Consider the following 24,873-nt stretch of genomic DNA (forward strand, 5'->3'; position numbering starts at 1 on the left):
GCTGCTAGAGCAGGTCAATGGCCCATCTAGTCCAACATCCTGTTCTCACAGTGGCTGGCCAGATGCTTGTGGGGAGCCCACAAACAGGACGTAGATGCTCCTCACCTGTGATTCCCAGTAAGTGGAAATTAGAGGCATTACTCTTCCGACAGTGGAGGGAGAACATCAGCCATTTATAGTCTACTCCTCCATGAATCTGTCCAATCTCCTTTTAAATCCACCCTAGCTGGTGGATCTCTGCCTCCTATGGGAGTGAGTTCCATAGTTGAACCCTGCACTCTTCCATCATTCAGTTTCATTGGGTGTGCACAAAGTTATATTGCTATGAGAGAGGGAGAAAAACTCTGCTCTGTTCACTTTCTCCATGCCATGAGTAATTTTATGAATCTTTATATTGTCAGCTCTTGTTTGCCTTTTTTCTCAATTGAAAAGTCTCAGACTCTGCAAGATGAGATGTAAGTCTGTGTGAAAAGGAGCATTTCAGGGAAAGGCAGAGAAGGCAAATCGGGCCTATCTGGAGGGATTTGGGCATTGAACGAGTTGGGTTCAGACAACCACAGATCACTGTAAGTTGGGTTGGATGGCCCAGGTGGATCCATAGATGGCCGTCGAGACCATATAACATCGGTCCTGAAAGACCTACATTGGCTCCCATGATGTTTCCGAGCACAATTCAAAGTCTTGGTGCTGACCTTTAAAGCCCTACATGGCCTCGGCCCAGTATACCTGAAGGAGTGCCTTCCCCCTTACATTGTTCAGCCCGGACACTGAGGTCCAGCTCCAAGGGCCTTCTGGCAGTTCCCTCAATGCGGGAAGTGAGGTTACAGGGAACCAGGCAGAGGGCCTTCTTGGTGGTGGTGCCCACCCTGTGGAATGCCCTCCCACCAGATGTCAAGGAAATAAACAACTATCTGACTTTTAGAAGACATCTGAAGGCAGCCCTGTTTAGGGAAGTTTTTAATGTTTGATCCTGTTTTTAATATTCTGTTGGGAGCTGCCCAGAGTGGCTGGGGAAAACCAGCCAGATAGGCAGGGTACAAATAATAAATTATCACCGTCATCATCATCATCATGGGTCATGAGGCAGAAAGGAGAGGCTGGGCCAACAGGGCAGGAAAAAACCCCGCAAAAAGGACAAGACCAACCTGTGATCACAGGCTGTGTCTTCTAGTTGAAGGTAGGCCCAACTTCCTGCTGGATGGGCCCATATGTTTAACAGCTGTTCCACAGATGGGTCAATCCTGAAGGGTGTGGGTGACGCACCACAAGCAGGTTTCCTTTAGGAACGCTGCTTCGGGAGCATCACCCACACAGGACCAGTCCCCATCACCAGCATAGGATAGACCCTCCTACCAGACCAGAAAATTCAAATCAATTTTCATGGAAAGAAGAGATCCAAAGGACTGAGAACTTTGATTCTGTGTCTCTCAGCTGTGAGCCTGAAGTGACTGTCAATAGCCATTTGCAACACACAGCAGGAGAGTCTGTTCTTCATTCTTCCCCTTTTTAAGAAAAATAAAAAATCCCCAATACCAATTTATCCTAACTAGGGAGCGCAGTCATACATGGCGATACCCCTAGGACAAAGTTGTAGTTTCCACAAACCATTTAAGGAGAAATTGGGGGGCATTGAAGGGAAAAGGTGTTGTGGAACAACCTGCCAGCTGAACTTTTTCATGGAGTGGGTGACAGTGACATCTCGTGGCTGACAGCTGCTATTGTTTTTCCTCCTTCACAGCAGAGCAGGAAGCAGACATACCCTCCTTGCTCATCATCAGGCAGCACGGTCATGAAGCCAACCAAAATGAGGCCAAAACTTTTAGAGCCAGTTGGGAATTTATTTGTTTTCAAAGCTGCTGGAACTCTAGCGAGCGCCACCAGGGGCTGAAATGCTAGGCTCTGGTTTTCTTTGAAAATGTCACAGTTTAGGGAAACACTTGGAAGACACAGGGAATGTTGCTTTAGTTTTCCTGATTACAATGCCAGTGCTTCTTTCCCATTTTCTCAGGTTCCTTTCATACTGCAGTACCTGCTGTGTTACAGAACTGTTGCTTTCTGAGCAATACACTGACACGGCGTGCTAAATTTTGAACACATCAGTCTGTGTTGTGTGATGCAGAAATGAACATTGCTGGACAACATTTCCACTCCCTCACTCTTTCCACACGTGCATGCTTTGTTTTCTCCCACGAGCCCCCCCACGAAAACGGCAGGGAATAACTGTATGCTAGTATACCACCCCAAATTTTGTCATTTCATTCACGGTTTTCTGGGTAGCAGATGTAAACTTTCACTATGTTCCACTAGAGTTCCAAAAGTGGCTTTTACGCTGCATGAAAGCTCAAATAGACTGCAGAAAGTAGCAGGGAAATGGAATAAACTTTTGTGTGAGTTAGGCCAAAAGAGAGTGACTGGCCAAATACCCCCTGGCAGGCTTTATGGCTGAGCAAACATTGAAAGGAGGGGGATATTCGTACGATTTCCCTTCAACTGACTCTTTATGTTCTTATGACATTGCGACTTTTGGGATTGCCAAACAGGCCTGCTCTTTTAAAATAAAATGCACAAGCAGGGATTTGGAACTCAAATGAATGTCCAGACATCTGAACAGGGCCGTCTTAAGTGTATCTGGTGCCTTGGCACCATGGTGCAAAGATCCCTCCGGCGCCCGCCCCCCCCCCCCGCCCTGATTCCCAGCACGGCTGTCTGGTGGGTGCAGCAAGCAGCGCAGCGCCCCCCTGTGGCCCGGCGCCCTTAGAGCTGGCCTTGCATCTGAAGATAAGAAGAGCTCTCCTTTCAGACGGAAGTTCTGTCTTCCCAGTGGTCAACTGGATGCATCTGGAAAGCAACTGGACTTTCATATTGAACTGTCCCTTCACAAACACCTGAAATTTTACTGAAGCCCCCAGATTCTTGAGTTTACATAACTCCCTTCCAAAGCTATGTAAGTTGGTTGCCTTCACTTAAGGTTGCCATATGTCCAGAATTTCCCGGACATAGCCGGTATTCGGCCCTTGTAAACAAGCATCTGGGCGGAAATCACTTTAATGTCCAGGAAATTCCTGATGTATGGCAGTCCATGTCGGAAATCCTACTTCACTGTATTGTCTGGCAGCAGTTTCCAGAAGTTAATTTTATTGTATGTCACTATGTAGGATTCACCAGGTTTTTAGGTGACCCCATACCCCGATCAGCATGGCCAATGGTCAGGAATGATGGGTGTGTAGTCTACCAACATCTGGAGGGGCACAGCTGCCCTGTTCCCACACAATGATAAGAAGTAGCTTCTTTAGTCTAAGCCAGCAGTGGGAACCTTTGGCCTTCCAGATGTTGCTCAGCTACAACTCCCACCAGCCCTAGCAAGAATGGCCAGAGGTGGTAGTTGTTGTTCAGTAACACCTGGAGGACAAAATGTTCCCAACATGTGGTCTAATCTGAATTTACTGGCCATCAGCTTTTTTAAGATGGCTTAGGAAATGGAGAAATGGAGAAAATGTTCTCTAACCATCAGTGACCTAACCCCTCCTTTTTTGAGGGAGTGTTCTCAAATCCCTCCTTTATCACTAGCTCCTGGTTAAGGAAGAAAATTGTCCTCCGGGGCCACAGACGTGGCATAGGAGAACATTTCTGGTCTCTAAAGCACAATTGCACAAAATTAAACTAGGAGAAGCAAAGTTAATCTGATTATTGCACATTTAAAAACCACTCAAACACCCAATTAATCATTGTTGCTTTGGGTGGGGATTTGTCACGAAATTATTCCTTCCCTTCCCTCTTGGCATGTTAGTGGAAAATAGCACACTTCTCTTAATGACTGGGTGAAGGATGAAGTGCCGATGCCAAAAGGGGCCTTTTTTGTAAATTCTGCTGATTGCAGCAATGCACGGTCGGCATTCAGGATGTCCCCCTCACACATACATCAGGCTTCACAAAAACAACAGCAGCAAGTTGTGCTTAGTATGGAGGAAAAGGTTCTGCAATAAGCTTATGAAATGTGCCTTTAGTAGTCCAGGATTCTCCGCAAAGTGTCTCAAAACCAGCTTGAAGGAGGATTGAAGGAATATTTCTAGGGATCCTACAGCAATCGTGGCCTTCACGGTTAATATATTATCACTTGCGAATTGCTCATTCTTTGATTCTCCTGCATCTTCTGCGGGCCCATTTGGGGAAAGTAATATTGCTCTGGAAAATGTTTAAAGCATTTATTACAGTTCTTCAGCAGAAATGCCAGTTGAGTGCTCACGTAATGACAACTGCAGACCTAGAATGTTTTCTTCCAGTTGGTTGAAGTCAGCAGAGAGATAATCAAAGTTCAATAAATAATAATTATTTTTTTGAAAAAGAAAGAAAATATTCTCTTCCCTTAAGAGTTTTCCCTGATATTGTGAACAGAGCAGAGGAGATGGAAGGATGTCTACCCTTGTGAAAGATCTGAATTCCATCGGTTCTTGAGCAAAGGAGAAAGGGCCTTCTACTTGATGAAATTCTTAATTGTCCACCTTTGTCCTGTGCAGCTTCGAAGAATAAGATCCATACCTGACATGCCTTTATTCTCAACTTCCAAACAGCGGCCTGTCCCTTTGTTTAGAATTGCACCGTTCTGAAATAGAAAGGGGAAAGAAATCAATGTATGCAACCATCAGTAGGGATATTAGAGAATCACAACAAAACAAAACAAAACAAAACAAAAAACAAACAGAGATTTGAATTGTAAGTGTTGACTTATCCTATTTCTGGAATAGTAAGCAATCCAGTGGTACACACTGTTTGTTGTTGCGTTCAGTTTGCAAACAACACATGATGGATTAACCATCCATTTGCACTGCACTTCCTTTGCATGGAAATGAATGAGGAGGAATAATGCAAGTCTCATGTTATTTCACCATGAGATGAATAATGTAGTTTTTTTCACAGGAGATGAACTGCAACAGAACAGAAACAGAGCTGCATGTAACAAATATAGGGCAGAATGGAAAAGGATGTCCATTAGCCATCAGTCTAACTTAAAACACACATCCCATATGTGACGCAGGTGGCACCGTGGGCTTCTTGGGCTTGCCAATTGGAAGGCTGGCGATTTGAATCCCCGTGGCGGGGTGAGCTCCCGTTGCTCTGTCCCAGCTCCTGCCAACCTAGCTGTTCGAAAGCACACCAGTGAAAGTAGATAAATAGGTACCACTGTGGCGGGAAGGTAAATGGCATTTCTGTGCACTCTGGCACTTGCCACAGTGTCCCATTGCACCAGAAGTGGTTTAGTCATGCTGGCCACATGACCCGGAAAGCTGTCTGTGGACAAACGCCAGCTGCCTCGGCCTGAAGCGAGATGAGCACCACACCCCACAGTCACCTTTGACTGGACTCAACCATCCATGGGTCATTTACCTACTTACCTTTTACCACCCCTCATTGGGAGACCCAGTGAGGACTGGGCACATTCAGTGGTCTCAGAATCCCAACTGGAGGACAAGCAAATAAATTTCTTCCACTTGGCTGTATGTCCCCATGTCCCCCACACCCCAAACTGGCTTGACGGGGTTCAGGAGAACCCTCAGAAGAGCACACAGGGGAGGAGAGGAGAGGTTATTTCATCAGGCATGCTGATGGAGCCATCGTCTTAGCATGATGCCTTGTGACACTCTCTGCGAAATGATGGAAGTCACGAACCTGTATGAAACTCCAGCGCTTATGGAGACTGCTCTTGACTTTTTCACAGTCCAGGAGTTGTGGGAATCGGTTTTTCATATTATCCACCAAGCAGCGGGTATCAGGCAGAAGTGTTGTGGTCCCAAGAGCACCCAAGTGAAGATACCCTTCTTTGGTGTAGCGGGCAAGCTGGATGGGAATAGGTGGGGAGGGAAAAGAGGCCGGGTTAGAATTGTGAATCTTGTCTACTTCAGCCCCAGTATGTCTTAACCCCCGGTTTCTCAAGGAAGCTCACACAGGGAACCAGGCAGAGGGCCTTCTCGGTAGTGGCACCCACCCTGTGGAATGCCCTCCCACTAGAGGTCAAAGAGAACAATTACCAGACCTTTAGAAGGCATCTCAAGGCAGCCCTGTTTAGGGAAGCTTTTAATGTTTGATGGATTTCTGTATTTTAGAATTTCTGTTTTTTTGGAAGCCGCCCAGAGTGGCTGGGGGAACCCGGCCAGATGGGCGGGGTATAAATAATAAATTATTATTATTATTATTATTATTATTATTATTATTATTATTATTATTATTATTTCCTACGCTCACAACAGCCCTGTGAAGCAAGTTCAGGGGAGAGACAGAGAGCCCTTTGAGGGGGAATTTGAACCCAGTACTGCAGCCTAGTCAGGACATAACACCATACTGGGGAAAAAGAGAAAGGATTGGCAGCCAGAGGGAAGGGGGTCTGCTTTATCCTCTCTCTAGGGCAGGAGTTGGAAACATTTTTCAGAGAAGGGGCCACATTCCTGTCTGGGAAAGCTTCTCACAGCCAGATGTCTGTGGTGGGAGGGACCAGAGGCAAAAGCAGGCAGAACAATGAATGTAATATTGGCCCTTGTTCAGAAAGCTAGTGGCCACTGCCATCCACAGCTCTTTCTAGCCTCCATCCAGGCAAGCAGGAGACGTTATCATGGCTCAAGGACACATTCCAGTCAGGCCATATTGGGCCTCTTGTGCATTACATGTGCATGATGTCACGCACCACAGCTTCAGCACCCGGCTACACCAGAGGGCTCGGCCTCCTCTAGAGGACACAACATTGCTCACCAGCCTGTGCAATGTCGGGAGGCGTTGTGGGGACCGGCGTGGCCTGGTGCAAGGTCGCACTGTCCTGCACAGCATTGGGAGACACTGCGGAGACTAGCACTGGCCTACGCAGTATTGAGAGATTCGTGTGATGTCACACACAAATGGCACATGCCAGGCCCCCTCCATCTTGGGGGCAACCTGGCACCCCTGCCGTCAGTCAAAAATACTTGAGACACAAATCAGGGTCAGTGAGTGTTGGGGCCCAGGGAGAATTCTGGGAGCTAGACAGAGGGGTCTGGAGAGTGTCACAAGTCCCACAAAGTCTGTGCTTTCCCACCCTTGTCCTAACAAGGAAATATAAAAAAGAACCACTTGATCAAAGAAACTGGTGGGTTGTTTTTTTTTTCATCTCTACCCCTGTAATTCTTGTCCTTGGAGTGATGTGGACTGGGGAAGCTCAAAAATGTGGAAACTCCCCAGCCCCCTCCCCCAATGGTCTTGGTCCATTTCCAGATGGGTCTGACTCACTTTGAGCTAGACCAAATTCACACTTTAACATTGAGGGAAGGGTACAAATTGTGTGGTCCTCCCCACCTGTTTTTCCGCCAAAAAAGAAAACCTCACCTTACCTTGGGAAAAGTGACTACAGGTAGGATGGGGTCCTACATAGGATAGGCCCCCACAAAGTCTCTTTATTCACCCCCCTCCCTCAAGCTTTTAGTCTTTTCTTTTTATTAGGATAGGTATTGGATGACTGCCAAGGAAGAGGGAGCCACACCTCTTGCTAAGCTACAAAGAATTCTGGGAATTCATTTTTCTTGGTTTCAGATTTGGCCACATGGGGCAGAGGCATATTGTGAATTCCCCTGAATTCAGAGAGCTGCTGGTATCACATAACAGTTAGCTTGCGTGTATTCTAACCTGTGGCCCCCAACCATGGCACGGATACAGGATGGCTGTGTGGTTCTCCTGTGGTCCTTGATCAAGACAGACATCTTTCACCTTGTTGTTGCGCAGCTGTAATGAAGGCAAAAAGACTAATCACTGCATAGATCATTTGAAGAATAATCACACATAATGCGGTGTACAGAGATGCACAAAGGCAAACACATAAAACTGCTTTGGGACTTTGGTAAGTATCTCAGAATTTGGGCTTGTCCTGTCTGAGTGTGTGGTGAGTGAGCCAAAACCAATGCAAATGGATAGTGGATCAGGGTTAGAATCATAGAATCATAGAGTTGGAAGAGACCACGAGGGCCATCCAGTCCAACCCCATGCCAAGCAGGTAACACCATCAAAGCATTCCTGACAGATGGCTGTCAAGCCTCTGCTTAAAGACCTCCAAAGAAGGAGACTCCACCACACTCCTTGGTAGCAAATTCCACAACCGAACAGCTCTTACTGTCAGGAAGTTCTTCCTAATGTTTAGGTGGAATCTTCTTTCTTGTAGTTTTGAAGGAAGTAGATAGCCTTCGGCTATAGATAAGATCATCAGTAACCTACCCTCGCAAGAGCAGCTGCCAAACAGGTCCTGGCAGCGACAGTGGGCAAAGCATAGTCATCCTTGCAGGGACAACATTCCTAACAAAGTAAGCAGTTACACAGAGCCCCAGACATGAGCTGATAACATAAAATCAGAGAATCAGAGAATCTTCATAAAGTATACGTGTATGCTAAGTTTGTCTTAAGCAAGAACTGAATCTTATTTCTCCCCACTTCATCAAGTTCAAATTATTGGCAAAATATTCTCTCATATTAAAGAAAGGAGTTGGGTTGGAGGAGACCATGGGGGGGGGCATCTAATTAAACCTGCCAAGCAGGAAACACCATCAGAGCATTCTTGACGTGGCTGTTAAGCCTCTGCTTAGAGAAGACTCCAATATATGAGCTTGTAAAATAATATAATAAGGAAATACTTTGCCCCATCATCTTGCTTAATGGGAACTTGCAAGACCCCCTCGCTTGCCCAATGCAGCCAAGGCTGGAATGTTCCAACGTGGCAGTCCAAGGCTGGAATATTTCAACGTGGCAGTCCAAAACGGAGGAGTTTAGCTGCCCCACCCCACAGGAACAAGGGTATATAATGTAGCTACAAATTCTGCACAGTGTGCTGCTGTGAATGATCACGCACCACCTTTTTGCTCTGCTTGCATTGCAAAAATAAAAAGCTCTTTTCTCTGAAAAAACCCGGTGTCGTTTGACTCCTTTCCTCCTCTACGGTGGCCATGCTGAACTGGACTCAGGCTGGCAGCCTACAGTTTGAATCTATTGCTCCGTGTCCGCTTCTCTGGAGCAGCAGAAAACAACCTTTCTCCCTCCTCTATATGACATCCTTTTATATATTTGAACATGGCTATCATATTAACCCCTTAACCTTCTCCTCTCCAGGCTAAACATACCCAGCTCCCTAAGCCGTTCCTCATAAGGCATCATTTCCAGGCCTTTGATAATTTTGGTTGCCCTCCTCTGGACACGTTCCAGCTTGTCAGTATCCTTCTTGAACTGTGGTGCCCAGAACTGGACACAGTACTCCAGGTGAGGTCTGACCAGAGCAGAATACAGTGGTACTATTACTTCCCTTGATCTAGATGCTATACTCCTATTGATGCAGCCCAGAATTACATTGGCTTTTTAAGCTGCTGCATCACACTGTTGACTCATGTCAACCATACCAAGACTCCTAGATCCTTTTCACATGTACTGCTCTCAAGCCAGGTGTCACCCATCCTGTATTTGTGCCTTTCACCCCCCCACACACAAAGTGTAGTACTTTACATTTCTCCTTGTTAAAATTCAGCTTGTTTGCTTTGGCCCAGTTGTCTAATCTGTTAAGGTCATTTTGAAGTGTGATCCTGTCCTCTGGGGTATTAGCCACCCCTCCCAGGGGTTGCAGATCATATGGTCCAATAAAGCCTGGTACAGACTATTGCTCTGAAGCTCCAACTGCTTCCAAAACAGTGGAGATCCTTAAAGGAATAGAATCATAGAATTATAGTAACATAGAGCTGGAGGGAACTCCAAGGTTATGTAGCCTGACCCCCTGCAATGCAGGAATCTCCACTAAAGCAGCCCTGACAGATGGTCATGCAACCCCTCTTAAAAATCTCCAATGAAGGAGAGTCCACAACCTCCTGAGGGAGTCCATTCCACTGTCAAACATTTCCCCCTGTCAGAAAGTTCTTCCTGATGTTTAGTTGGAATCTCCTTTCTTGTAACTTGAAGCTATTGGTTCAAGTCCTATCTTCCAGAGCAGGAGAAAACCAGTCTGCTCCATCTTCCATGTGACAGCCCTTAAGATATTTGAAGACGGCTATCACATCTCCTCTTTTCCAGGATAAACACCCTCAGCTCCCTCAACATTCCTCATAAAACTTGGTTTCCAGACCCTTGATCATCTTGGTTACCCTCCTCTTCACATGTTCCAGCTTGTCAACATCCTCCTTAAATTGTGGTGCCCAGAACTGGACACAGTATTCCAGGTGTGTTCTGTCCAACTCAGAATAGTGCAGAACTATTGCTTCCCTTGATCTGGAAACTACACTTCTGTTGATTCAGCCTGTAATAGCATTAGGGTGGTGGGTTTTTTTTTGCAGCTGCATCACACTGTTGACATGCTTAGCTTGTGGTCCACTAAGACCCCTAGATTTTTGTTACGTGTATTACTAGTACATGAATAATGCACCAGCAGTCTAGTACTCAGTCACCTCTGAGCAGTTCCTGACTTCTGTTTTTGCAGGAAGGCAATGGGGACCTGGAGGCCCTTTAGGGAATTCTGGTTCAAGATGTGCTGCCTATGGGGGTCCCAGTTCAGAGAGCTGTGTACCAAGGGGCTTCTGCTTGTTCCTCTTTATTAGGGATGCAAGAATGAATTATTTTCCATTCCACTCAGCATTTGACACAAGCAGTACAGTCTCCATTCTGCTGCAGTTCATCTTCCACTCAAGGCTACACTTATTGTCTTGCTGTCCGCAATCAATTAGGTAAATTACAGTGTCGTTGCATTATTCCATCCCATTCAGTCAATAACGACAGAGGACGAGATGGTTGGACAGTGTTCTCGAAGCTACGAACACGAGTTTGACCAAACTGCGGGAGGCAGTGGAAGACAGGAGTGCCTGGCGTGCTATGGTCCATGGGGTTACGAAGAGTCGGACACGACTAAACAACTAAACAACAACAACATTCAGTCAATGCAAAATGGGGGTGAAAATGCAATCAATTACTTATCATTTGTGGACTGAAAGCAACAACAATGAATTTATTTCCACTGTAGCCTTGGAACAAATATGTGAACATTGGCAATTGCAGTTTTTGTTGGAATTCACTGAAAATCCAGCTCCTAATCTGGTTAGATCTTTCTCATATGCCTGCCAAGCATCTTGGCTGTGGCTTCCCCTTTATCTTACAGGACATTGATGATTTCATATTTTTTTAAATTGTCTTGGAATAATGTTTACAAGCACCAACAATGAATTCCAATTGCAGCATAGTTAAAAGAATGATCAAGATTTTCCTCCCCCCCACACAAACACGCCGTTAAAACATTAGTTGACACAAATTTGGTTGCAATCCTAACCATGTCCACTCAGAAGTCCTACTGAATTAAGTGGTCTTACTCATAGGTAGGTGTGGCTAGGACAACAGCCTTAGTTGCCTTGGGATCATTGACATGGGTACTGTCAGGGGGACTCCCTACAGGGAGCCCCCCCCCCGTCATCCTGACCAGCACTTTGCCCAGCGATAGCACAAGCAGCGAGTCAGGAGGAGGGAACAAGGAATGGAGCGGAATGGAGGGAGGGCTCAGTGAGTCGTCCGAGCCCTTGCAACGCTCTGGAGAACAGAGCGGGTAGGAAGGGCTCAGAGATGTGTCAGAGCCTTAGCACCGCTCTGGTCATGGGACAGCGGATGAGGGGCTCAGTGAGACGTCAGAGCCCAGGCACTGCCCCAGACAGCAAGAGGGGAGACCTCTCCTTCTGGCGCCTGAATTGAGGCACGCACCCACATGTAGGGCTAAGGGGCAGCGTTTCGGGGTGCCCAGGCTTTTATGCTGGCCTCGAAGCAGACGGAAGCCATTGTCGGACTCTGAAAGTGACTAGGTGGTCATGTTTTCTGCTATCTCTGCACTGTAAATAGTATGCACAATAAAACTCTTAAAGACAGCGCGGACTGGAGCATCTTTACTCGAGAGTAGCCGCAACAACCCCCTGACAGGTACCAACAATGGTACCCATGTAAATCATGCTTCTAAGTAAGAGACAACAGGTAGAGAAGGTGCCTAGATCTCTCTTTAGGGTATTGGGAGAGCAGAACCGGATGCAGAAACCAGATTGGAGGGAGCGCATAGCATGCTACATGTTTCTGGAGGTGAAGCATAGGCAGGAAATGGGATAGTACCTCCCTGCACTCTCACATCCCTGTTGTCTTTCCTACTTTCCTGTCTCTCTCCAACACCTTCTTTTTTAATATAAATTTCATTTTTGCACTTTCTGTTTTACATAAATAAGCAAATTACATACATAGATATATCATCCCCTTTGACTCCCTTCCCCTATTGTGGATCTTAATATAACGATTTCCCCGCATAGCTGCCAAGTTTTCCCTTTTCTCGCGAGGAAGCCTATTCAGCATAAGGGAATTTCCCTTAAAAAAAGGGAGAACTTGGGAGCTATGGAAAATTTCCCCCTCCAGCCCCATTTGAAATGGTAACCAAGAGGATATGAATTTTCACAAAAAACACATTGTGCTATTTGGACAAAAAAAATAATCCTAAGTGATGGTTTGCAATTGGAACGCACTGTCAATAGGAAATGATTTATGGCTTGAGTTAGTTTTGTCTCTTTCCTTTAAAATGAGAGCATCACAGTCTTCCTGAGCTAACAACACTAGTGGTTCAAACACTTCTAAAGGATGGCTTTCCCTAGCCATTTCCCAGGTGTAACAGAGGGTTTATTTGAGGTACAATTAAATTCACTGTAACTGAAATGTGGGGTGAATGCAATTAGATCGAGTGATGCCCACAACCCACCTGATCCCCTCCAATCTGAAAGGAAGGAATATGGCAAAAGATTACCGTGACCAGCCAAGATGATTCTAAGAATGGTCTTAAGAGAGTTGGGTACCTTCAGAAATCCCCCATAGATCTCATTAAAAGTATTGGAAACAAACAGAAACATGTATTCAACCTGAGTCCCTAGAATGGGCCTGCATGATCAGTGCCATGCTTTCCTCTCCTAATTACCTCTCCATACGCAATGGTGTTGTTGTATCTTCTCATTTCTGGGTAGACGTGGTCTAAGTACCATTGGAAGTTCTTGCACTTCAAACTTTTCCTGAGTGCTTTCCGCTCTGAAACATCTCCGATATCAATTCCAGGATTCTGAAAGAAATACATTATTGGTCCTTAAAAGATTGGTGTGGGGCCCCCCAGTATGGCATTTTGGAATAGAATTTCAGTGGCTGTCTGATTCACACTGGGAACTAATTTGAACTCTAATTTAGGAAAATCAAAGCTTCATGCCGCCCCATGTCTTTTTGTCTTATTATTATTATTATTATTAAATATTTTCTTGATTTACAGAAATATGTGCAATGTCTCTCGTAACATTTGTCATGACTTGGTGAAATCTGAAGTCATAGTAACAGCTCCTGAATGAGCAACACTTACTAAATTCAAGAAAAATAGGTGTGCAGAGTTTTGTGCTAGGCACCTGCAATAACGAAACATTCTGAGAGGGACACATTTTTAATGGAACAGTCTGGGTTGTTGTTGTTTGCATAAGTGCTTGAAATTTGCAAGCATGGCAGTCATTCATTTTTAAAATGCTTTAAATCTGAGTTATAAAGTATTTAATGCTGCCAGTATCCTGTCCTTTGTCATTAATAGTTCGTTTTTAATTATGATTACATATTTTGCCTTTTTATTTTTTGTTGCAAGCTATCCGGGAATGTTTATTGATGGGCAGCTATTTAAATTTAATAAGTAATAGTAAGGAGGATCAGGTGATATGAACTCCCAACCTACTGATGCCGAATTAGCCCTATACAAAAAGGGTTTAGGACCAGGTTATCTAAAATATAAACTCCTCCCATATAAAACTATGGAAGGAGCTATGCAATGAATTAGTATCTACTTGGTGCATCTGACAGGAGCATGGAACAGGAGCCTTTTTAGCGGTTATCCCTAGATTGGGGACCCAGTGGCATAGTGGTAGCATAGCTGCCAAGTACCCCGTATTCCCCGAGAAACCCCCATTTTTCCTTACCATTTCCCGGCGGTCTCCCGTTTGAGCTCCTCTCCCGTAAATCTCCCTTAAATCCGCTCCTGCCGGCAGCCATTTTTCTGGTGCCAGTTTGCCCATCTATGGGCACCAGAAAATGGCCGCTGCTGGCGCCGGAAATAGCTTCTATGCATGCCCGGCGGCCATCTTAGGGGTGGCCACATGGCGACGGCCATCTTGGAGGTGGCCACATGGCCTCCCCTAAGATGGCCGCTGGACAACTTCCGGTGCCGCTGCTGCTGCTGATCCCGTCTGCGGGAGACTTCACAGGTATGAGTGGTGGGTGACGGGGGACCATTGCTCTGGTCACACAGTTGGGGTGTTTGTGCAAAACAGGCAACCCCCACGGAGATCCCCATGAGTGAAGCTCTGTAACTGTACCTCCAGTGGCAGGTTCCATGCAATGTACACATGGGACTTGTAGTCATCCATCCACACCTCGGCCACCCGCAACGCATTCCTCTTTGTGTAAAAGCCAATGTTATTGTTGTAAGGTTTCTTCTTGCGCTCAATGTGGGCAACTCGAGAGCAGGGCAGGACTTCCATGCTGCCACCGCAGAGCCATACCTAGAGAGGGAGAGGGAGAGAAAATGGGAGACAGACAAGGAGAATGTGGAAGCCAGAGAAAGCAAGGCAACATCTATGACCAGCTGCTTCACAAGAGGATCGTATCTTATGTTCACCTCGCGCCTTCATTAGATATCTTTAGGGACCAGGAGAAAACATTCCTCTCCATCAGGCCTTTGGCTGATTTGACTTAGATCCAAATGTGAAGTATGTCTGCCATTTGAATCCCTTGGAAGAAAGGTGGAATAATAAATAATCGTTGTCAGAGGTGTTGTAGGCTACTCCAGAGTAAAGACACTCCAAGCCTCCGTGTCTTTAAGGCTTTTATTGTGCATTCTATGTACAGTGCAAAGAGAGCTTCAAGAAAACACGTCTAGCTGCTTCCTTCAGATTCTCCCAATGCCCCCCGCCGGGAACATTGCCAACATAACAGCGTCTGCGAGAGGAGGACTTCCTCAGTTCCAGCAAGGACTTAAAAGGGCGCCCCTTTGATGTTTCTCCACTCGAGGCTCCTGAGTTTTCCTCCCCCTCCCTTCCTGACAACAAGGGCTAGAGGGATGGCTCCTGGACGTTGTCAGAGCCCTGTTCCTCCATGCCTCTGAACTCTTCCCTTTCTCCTCCTCCTTCGCTGCTGTCTGCCTCATTACTGGAGCTGGAATGTAAGGGGTGTGGTCGGTCCCTGCACGACCCTTCCCTTACAATCATCATCATCATTTTGGTGGGTCTACATCGAGTCCCCATCTACACTATACATTTATAGCTTCTATACATTTAATGGTCACGGCTTCCCCCAAATAATTCTGGGAACCATAGTTTGCTAAGGGTGCTGAGAGTTGTCAGGAGGATCCCCTCCCCCAATTCCCCTCACAGACCTCCAATTGCCAGTGTAATAATATTAAAAAATACAGTGGTACCTCGGGTTAAGAACTTAATTCGTTCTGGAGGTCCGTTCTTAACCTGAAACACCACTTTAGCTAATGGGGCCTCCCGCTGCCACTGCGCCGCCAGAGCACGATTTCTGTTCTCATCCTGAAGCAAAGTTCTTAACCCGAGGTAGTATTTCTGGGTTAGCGGAGTTTGTAACCTGAAGCGTTTGTAACCTGAAGCGTTTGTAACCTGAGGTACCACTGTAATAATCATCATCATCATCATCATCATCATCATCATCTATACTCCATTTCCCCCCTTGATGGGGCACAGGGCAACTTACAGATAAAAACAAGAATTGCTAAAAACATAGGGGAAATAAACAATCATTTAAAAAATAATATAAAGCAGGGGTGGCCAACTTCCAAGAGACTGCGATCCACTCACAGAGTTAAAAACTGGCAGTGATCTACCCCCTTTTGGGGGGTTCAGGTCGAGGTTGTTGAGCTTTTTTTAGGAAGGAAAGCCATCCATGTTTTAGGAGGTTCAGGTCAAAGTTGAGCTTTTTTTAAGGAAGGAAAGCCCTGTTTTGGGGGCTTCAGGGCAAAGATGTAGAGCTTTTTTTAGGGGAGCCAAAGTTGCTGAGCTTCTTTGGGGGGAGGCCAGTGATCTACCACGGACGTCCAGTGATCTATTAGTAGATCAGGGTCTACCTGTTGGACATGCCTGATATAAAGCATTGATAAAATTAAAGTGTTCCTCGAGAAGGAGGATTTATGGGTAAGCCACTCCAAGAATTGTAGCTCTGTGTGGGGTGTAGGTATCATGGTGCTTTACATATGTAGTGCAGATTCAGCCCAAAACACAGAAGAAAAGTATCTGTTCACCCAGGCCATTCCTTATCCTAATAAACAGCCAGCCCCCGGTCTGAATCACCAGAGCACTAGGAGCTAATTATATGCCATTATAGTTGATAACAGCAATGGGGATGTAAGAACACTTTTACAGTCATTTTTCTTTTGGGGGGGGGGGGGTGGATATGGAAAAAACTTACTTCATTTAATTACACAGCTGGAAAAGACCAGCGTGCCAAACCCTGCTCGGTGCAGGGTTTCACTACAGCATCCTTGAAAGGGAGTCATCCACGCATTGCTGACAAACCTCTCATGAGGAAAAGCACCCTACTTCCAGAGACAATCTCTTCCACTGCCAAACAACTCATACCAGTAGAAAGATTCCTATGGATACTAAAAAGGTAAAGGACCCCTGACAGTTAAGTCCAGTCGCAGACGACTCTGGGGTTGCGGCGCTCATCTCGCTTTACAGGCCGAGGGAGCCAGCGTTTGTCCACAGACAGTTTTTCTAGGTCATGTGGCCAGCATGACTGAGCCGCGCAATGGAACACTGGAACCAAAGCAGCGCACAGAAACGGTGTTTACCTTCCCGTCGGAGTGGTACCTATTTATCTACTTGCACCTTTTGGCGTGCTTTTAAACTGCTAGGTTGGCAGGAGCTGGGACCGAGCAACGGGAGCTCACTCCGTCGCGGGGATTCGAACCACCAACCTTCTTATACTAGTGGCTGGCAATTCCAAGTGGGCAGAGTGCTGGTGAACTCAGGTTGCCCAATAGGAGAAGCCAGCTCCCTCTACATCCCAATTGGCCCAAGGACCCAGGTGAACCTTCCCCAGCTCCTCCCCTGGGAAAAACCATTCTGAGTCTTCTTTCCAGGAGGCAGCTGGTGTTGGGCAAATTCGCTTCCACTTGTAATGTTGTGTGTGGCTAAGAACATCAGAGAACTCTTAATGAAAACAGAAATGTGAGCAGACATTGAAATACATTCAGTATTTGTTTTTGGTGCTTTAGGTCTGCAAGAAATATGTAATTGATTACACGCACACCCCATTTGCATTGCATTTAAATACATGTTTCTCAAACTTGGGTCTCCAGCTGTTGTTGGACTACAACTCCCAGCATCCCTAACTAGCAGAACCTGCAGATCAACAACAGCTGGAGACCCACTGAGAAACACTGATTTAAATGAAGGGGGCGGTATAAAGAAAACATGAGTAATTCGTGTAATTCACGTAATTTTGTCACAGCAGAGAATGAGATGAATAATATACTTTTTTGCAAGAAGATGGATTGCCAAGGGACAGAAACAGTACTGCATTCCACAGGGCTGAATGGAAAGCAATGCTTTCTCACCTGTCCGATTGTGGCATCTTGTCAACAGTAAAAAGCCTACCCAATAGGAATTGCATCCTATGTTACTAAACAGGAGCAATTCCTAGTGAGAATGTTTTCCTCAGAGACTCTAGATCAGTGTTTCCCAAACTTGGGTCTCTAACTGTTTGGGTCTCCAGCTGTTTGGGTCTCCACTATGCCTAGTTAGCAAGGCCAGTGGTCAGGTGTGATGAGAACTGCAGTATGAAAACAGCTGGGAGACCCAAGTTTGGGAAACGTAGCTCTACGTAGCTCCACCATCCACCAGCAAATAGCAAGAGTGGAAAATGTGGGGAAGTTTCTTAAAAGTTCACTGGGAAGTCTCAATCCCCATGCAGCTATGTTTTAATCTCACTCATAGCCACCCGAACAAAGAAGTCTGTGTCTTCTCTGAAGCCTCAATAAAAGTAAGAACAGTGGTGGGTCTACTTGGTCACCAAAGCAGAAGGCAAGGAGCTCATGGGAGTTGTAGCTCAAAACATCTTGAGGGCATCAGCTTGAGGAAAGCTGGTGCATACAATGCTGAGCTAGATGGACTCTGCACAAAGCAACTTCATATATCCCTAGCAGTTAAATGAAAAGGGGCAGGGACTCACACCTTGAAATGAAACCTCCTATCCTAACCTATTAATCTCCTATCCAGCTCTGGCCAGAGGCCCTTAACATGCAGTGGAAGCAGAGCTATGATTTCCAGCTGAATGAAAGTACTCTTAACAAGTAAGAATTCAATTAGAGGGTTGGAATTGGGTTTTTCTGTTCACCCGAATGCAGATGGCACCTCAATTTCTGCTCACACTTAACCGAGTGGAAAGAAGGAGCCTTAAATCCCAGGATCCTGAAAGCCAATCTAATTTTCTATAGACCCCATGTTCACCTACTGCTTCAAGAGAAAGGGCAGTGTCAATCTATTAGTCAGTCTATCAGCTCTGATGATGAGAGAGTGAATGCGGTATTTAAAGCTGAGCATGATGAAAAAAAATGATTAAAAGGACAGGGAATTGCGAGCAAGACATGACTGAAATAACAGGAGGTTACAGTGAGCAGAATTACCTAGGGCGGGAGTTCTCTCTGTACTGTGCTGGATCTGTTTTCTTACACACACACACACACACACACACACACACACACACACACACACCTACACACACACCTTGCTATCAGTTATGTCATTTTTGGATGTTTTTTTGTGTTACAAGACTGGTTCTAAAATCTATTTATTTCCTGCTGAATGTATGTAAAAACTAGCCAACTGTTCAAAGGCAAAACTTACACCTGTTGCTTTGTCTGCTTTTGCCTTTCATGGCCTCAGTGTCCAGCACTGAACTGGAAACAGAGATGGAGACTACAGGAGCACCAAATGGGGAGCCAGGGCATGTTCAGGGCTCAGAGCTGATAGTGGAAGAGAAGGAGACCATGGACCTGAGGTGACTAGACAAGAACTGGGTCCTCATGAACATCTTTCCCTGAACATGAAGAACCAGGTGCCTCTCACCATGAATCAGAAGGTTAGCAGCACCAGAAGGGAGCCTATGGAGCAAATAATGGTTGGCCCTTTAAGGCACTGAAGTCCCCTCAAGGGTTTGGATCCTGGAGGAGATAGGCTGGAGACAGATACCTAGAAGGCTTCAATCTACCCCCAACCTTTGCAGGAGAAAGCTTCTCACTTGGAGCTGTCCATGGTCCAGCAACCTTCAAGCAACCTGGCTGCATTCCCTGCAGGTTCCAGGACTGGACCAGAAAATGACATTGCCTCTGGCCCCACCCCTTTGCCTAGATGGTTAATACAGTCCTTGGCCTGAAAAAAGTTCAGAACCCCTACTGTAAGATACAAAGTCATGCATCCACCAGCTCTCCATGCAACACTTACTATACTCAATAGGAAACCTCTAAACTGGATTGTGGCCTATTCTTGCAAATGAATTCTCAGCAGAACCCGTTTATTGTATATAGGTTTCTAGTGCATTGGAGATAGTGGGTTCTGAGTTCACCCTGCAATAGACAATTACCAGACCACAAACTTTGGCCTATGCCCTGTGCCCTTGCTAACTTCCTTCCCTGGGTTGTTTCTTCTTCTTCTTCTTCTTCTTCTTCTTCTTCTTCTTCTTCTTCTTCTTCTTCTTCTTCTTCTTCTTCTTCTTCTTCTTCTTCTTCTTCTTCTTCTTCTTCTTCTTCTTCTTCTTTCCATACAGAAATGAAGGGAAGAGCTGTAGCTCAGCGGTAGAGCATCTGTCTTGCATGACAAAGGTCCCAGGTTCAATCCCCTGGAGACCCACTGCCAGACAGTGTGGGTAATACTGAGCCAGATGGACCAGGGGTCTGACCCAGTATAAGACAGTTTCCCATGCTCCTGTCTTTCTGTTATCCAGGCTATCAGTGTTGCTGCTTATGCAGCTATAGTGACACCAAGTCTTCCCAGGAGAGAAATCAGCAGACTCAGGGTTATTCCCAAGGTTTTCAGAAGTTCAGAAAGCTATTTGGGTGGGGAGGGGACTCTCAGGGAACCCCCCCCCCGCCAAAGCACGCACAAGCAGATGAACTGCATCAGAGTGGAAATAGCGGTGCATGTGACTAATCCAGGGAAGAATGGAAAACGATGCCTTCTTGCATCCCTACCTGTAGGTCAAGTTGGGGTGAACTTTGCCTGGATCTCCATAGAGCCACTGACAATCAGTGCAGCCAACCACTGAGCTACTATGAGATCACACTCCTTGTACGTAGGTGTGTGGAACAACAACTGAGGAATCCCAGTAAATCTTCACCTTCAACACTCATCCACTTCTATTTGCCCTGCTGCTTTTTCCTGGGGGAAACCAATGCTTTAGTGCCAAATTGGAGCAAGCTGTAATCAGGTTTTTCACGGATTGCCGATAGTTCTGACTTAGAGGTAAAAGTGGAGGGGGAAACGTACAACTGCTTGAACCTGTGCCTGGAAAGTCCAGGACAAGGAGAAAACTGCTCAGACCCCCCTTCTTTCTAGGCCTGGAAGAAGCAAAAGTATGGACAAGTCCTTACTATCAGAGGACTCCTCTAAGAAGAAAAGCAATGCCCCTTTCCAAACTTCAGGCCAATCGCAAAGACAGGATCACTGACAAGCAGTAAGCCCTTAATGTTACATTTTACAAAACCCTAATTTTTATTCAAGTAAAATTCAATAAATCAAACAGCTTTCAATGCATTAGCCTGCCAGTATCAATCAGTGCTTTGCACTAAGTCTTCACTGCTTTATCTCCCCTTACCACAGAAGATTTGACTGTGGTGCTGTTTTGCTAAAGAAGCAATGGATCTCATGCCTAAATGTCAGGAATTGATGGGATAACAGCTCTGAGCATAAAATGTGTCTGTCAGCTGGCAGAAACTGAAGTCTCTTGGAAATCAACTAAAGTTCATGGAACTTTGAAGAATTGCCAGGGAGGAGAACTATGTCAGAAAGCAGCCAAGATCTGGGGCGAGGAATGGTTTCAATTATTTTGTTGTGGGGAGGGGGATTAACTTTTCTATTCCAGCACTTCATATGGAATATTTATATTATGCTGCCGTGCCAAGAGTGACTTGTTCTTGAAGAAGAAGAACCTTTAAAGAAGTGTGGGTTGTTGCTGTTCTGGTTTTTGGTTTTGCAAGAATGCAAACTTTGGGCAAGGATGATGCAACTTTTTAATTTGGAGGGTGGTTGTAGGGCAAAAGGACGCAGGTGACACTGAGATCTAAACCACTGAGCCTAGGGCTTGCCAATCGGAAGGTCGGGGGTTCGAATTCCCATGATGGAGTGAGTTCCCGTTGCTCTGTCCCAGCTCCTGCCAACCTAGCAGTTAAAAAGCATGTCAAGTACAAGTAGATAAATAGGTACCGCTCCGGCGGGAAGGGAAACGGCGTTGCTGTGCACTGCTCTGGTTTTGCCAGAAGTGGCTTCGTCATTGCTGGCCACATGACCCGGAAGCTGTCTGCGGACAAACCCCGGCTCCCTTGGCCTGTAAAGCGAGATGAGCGTCGCAACCCCAAAGTCATTCGCAACTGTTCTTAATGGTCAGGGGTACTTTACCTTTACCTTTAAACATAGAGTACTAGTGTTGTGTTGGTTATTTTTGTGACAAAACAGGCAGCTTTTCAAACACCAAAACACCAGTGGTGAGGAATGTAAAGGAAACATGCTGATGGCTGATATTATATACAACTTGGTCACAGGATCTCATTAATCTATTTCATCTGGTAAGATAAGGTATATATTTCCTTATTTTATCCACCTGGCATTTTTTTTTATCCCCCAAAACAGCAGACTAGCACTAAATGCAAACAGAGGGGTGAATCTAACATTCTGTGTCCACCAGCACAAACACATCTGTCGTGGATGCTTTAGCTGAGATTCCTGCATTGCAGGGATTGGACTAGATGACTCCCGGGGTCCCTTCCAATTCTTCAGTTCTATGATTTTTGCAGTAGCGGAAGGGAGAATGTTAATTTTGCACAATAGAGCACTTTGCAGTAATCCAGTCTCATGGTTTACTTGTACAGGGACTGCAGAAGCCCATCACCACTTGAAATATACAGAAGAATCAGAAAGGCTGTTCAGAAGCTTTAGTAACTCTGTGCAATTGGAAGATGGACAGTCTATAGTGGCCATTTAAATATTCTCCATTTCCTCAGATGAAATGAAATAAAACGATGTTTTGATTTTATTTTATTTTTGCTACAGTAAAAATATTGGAATGAATTAGATTCACTTTATGAAGTAATAAATACATTGTAAATGGATGTCATGATGGCCACCTGAAGAATATATTGATCATAACAGCAGCCCTGTAATAGGGCACAGTAGATTGGTTTTATTGGAATTCAGATATTTGTTAAATACGGAATGATAAGCAATTAAAAGATGATAATAAAATTGAGTGCAAAGTATCTACTACAGATAGGGATACCAGAGAATTTCCGATAAAAACAGAAATGGGAGGGGCAATTGCCGCTTATTCATCCCTCGTCCAAACCAGAAATTAAACCCAGTGCAAATGATCAGTGTTTGCTGTTGTTTCTGCTTCCAGTCTACAAACAACACACAATTGATTACTTTTGCTTCCATTTTGCCTCCTTTGCGCTGAAATGAATGGCATGGAATTATGTAACAGCAATGCAATATTCATGGCTTCACCACGGTAGGTAATGGGGCAGATAACGTAGTTCTGGAAGAAGAGGAACTGCAGTGGAACAGAAGCAGGTGTTGCAGGCAAGAAATACAGGGCAGGGCGGAAAACGATGCCCTCTCACATCCCTCTCTATAGGTCAGAATTAAGCACCCATTTTGAAAGGTGCAAAAATCCAAAAGGCAAAACTGTCACAGGACACCTCCACATTTGGCAGACATACATCCTGGCTTGGGTTTGACCCACATTGCAATGATGTACAGTATTCAGAAATGCTTTGCAAGAGACACCATCTGCCTTGAAGATCTGAAACTTTACTTCCAAGCAGAATATTCTTAGTATTACTAGTACGATTTCCACTGTCAGCTATAAAGGTCGCTTTATTCTCTCTTTTCTAACCTGCTCAAGGATTGATATGGAGAGCAGTTGTTTGAAAGGAAAGGTCCTGTTACAAAAGGAGAGAAGGAGAGAGAGAGAGAGAGAGAGAGAGAGAGAGAGAGAGAGAGAGAGAGAGGGAGGGAGGGAGGGAGGGAAGTCTGCTCGGAGAAGGCTTTCAGATCTCTAATCATTCCTGTATGCTAATTCCAGGCATCAAGGGTCTCCCCAATAGATGCTGATTGCCTCTTGAACATTGTCTCTATCAAAACATAATTAATCTGACCAGTGACTCTACACAGCTAATAGCTTAGAACCAATTCAAGATTTGTTTAGTTGATATAGGCTCTAATCCTTTTGCAGAGCACGAAGGGCAAATATTCTGCAGTAGTTGCTCCACACATTCAAGCCCTAGTAGTCAGCATTTTCCTGTCTTACCTTTTTCTACCTCCCCCCTGATGTGACAATGGAGTCCCCCACCCACTGTAGTACTATCCTCCGCATGTGAGGAAAGATGTTCATCCCTCAAGGAATGGGTCCCTTCTAAGGGAATGTTTCCCTCTTCCTCGAGGTGATGGTCTCCTTCTGAGATACCTTAATTGTCCCCATCAGCAGGGGAGATGTCATCATGGGAGTGGGACACAGCTATAATGTCCCCAAAAGCACCATCCACCACTCTCTCTACCTTTCTTACCTTTTCCACATCTGCCACCTTGGCCTCAAGGGAATAAACTTGTCCCCAGAGAGCCAGGAGCTCACTGCACTTTAGTCATACCCAATGAGGAGACTATCATACATATGGCAGATAATGCAAAACACTGGAAAGCCCCCAAGCTTCCTACCTTCGTGTTTCTTTGTTTTAGTTCTTGAAAGTTTAGGATTTTGCTGGGCAGAGTGGGGTGCCCTGGCGACTCTGCTGCTGAACTCACACATCTGCCTAACTCACCTTGACCCTTTCTCAGCTGGGGCTGAGACACTTAATCAACCAGGGCTCCCTCTAGTTGCATGGAGGCACCATTGGAGGAAACGGTACCTGGAGCCTTCCAGTTTGGGTTCAGAAGGGAATTGGTCCCGGTCACCCTGGAAAATGACCGTGTTCGAGGCAGAGACTGCAACTCTTAAGCTGCTGTCAGATCTCTCTGCTATTGACCATGGGATCCCCCTGGACTGCCTTTGCGCTGTTTTACAGTGGTTCCACTCTTACCTGCAATAACTGGTATTGGGGGACTACATGAGACATCTTGGCAGCTTAGCTTTGGGGTGCAGTAAGACCTGATTCTGTCCCCAATGCTATTTGACCTCCATATGAATCTGTTGGGAACAATCACCAGGAGATTTGGGGGCACATTGTCATCAGCACGATGGTGCTTTTCCATTAAATCTGAGTCAAGAGAGGCTGTGCGTAAGTTGAACCTCTGCCTGGATGCAGCAGTGAAATGAATGAGGGTCAATAAGCTGAAACCTGAATCCTGCTAAGACAGAGACAGTGTGGGTAAGTAGAATAATAGAATCATAGAGTTGGAAGAGACCACAAGGGCCATCCAGTCCAACCCCCTGCCAAGCAGGAAACACCATCAAAGCATTCTTGACATATGCCTGTCAAGCCTCTGCTTAAATACCTCCAAAGAAGGAGACTCCACCACACTCCTTGGTAGCAGCTCCACATGCAGATGCTGGGTAACATTGGGCTAGTCACACTTCTTTTAAGTC

General features: G+C 45.6%; 1 protein-coding gene across 1 annotated transcript in view; it reads right to left on the reverse strand.

Annotated features, from left to right (window-relative positions):
* Positions 1-2,758: 2,758 nt before the first annotated feature.
* Positions 2,759-24,873, reverse strand: part of GALNT17 (polypeptide N-acetylgalactosaminyltransferase 17) — a 128,844-nt gene continuing 106,729 nt past the window's right edge. The window contains exons 7-11 of the mRNA XM_035139012.2: positions 14,379-14,564; positions 12,959-13,096; positions 7,642-7,737; positions 5,665-5,832; positions 2,759-4,600 (exon numbers count right to left, since the gene is read on the reverse strand). Coding sequence (XP_034994903.1) covers positions 4,472-4,600; positions 5,665-5,832; positions 7,642-7,737; positions 12,959-13,096; positions 14,379-14,564 — 717 coding nt within the window. The 3' untranslated portion in view covers positions 2,759-4,471. The remainder of the gene's footprint in view (positions 4,601-5,664; positions 5,833-7,641; positions 7,738-12,958; positions 13,097-14,378; positions 14,565-24,873) is intronic.

Source organism: Zootoca vivipara, chromosome 15, assembly GCF_963506605.1.
Source record: "Zootoca vivipara chromosome 15, rZooViv1.1, whole genome shotgun sequence".
Lineage (NCBI taxonomy): Eukaryota > Metazoa > Chordata > Lepidosauria > Squamata > Lacertidae > Zootoca > Zootoca vivipara.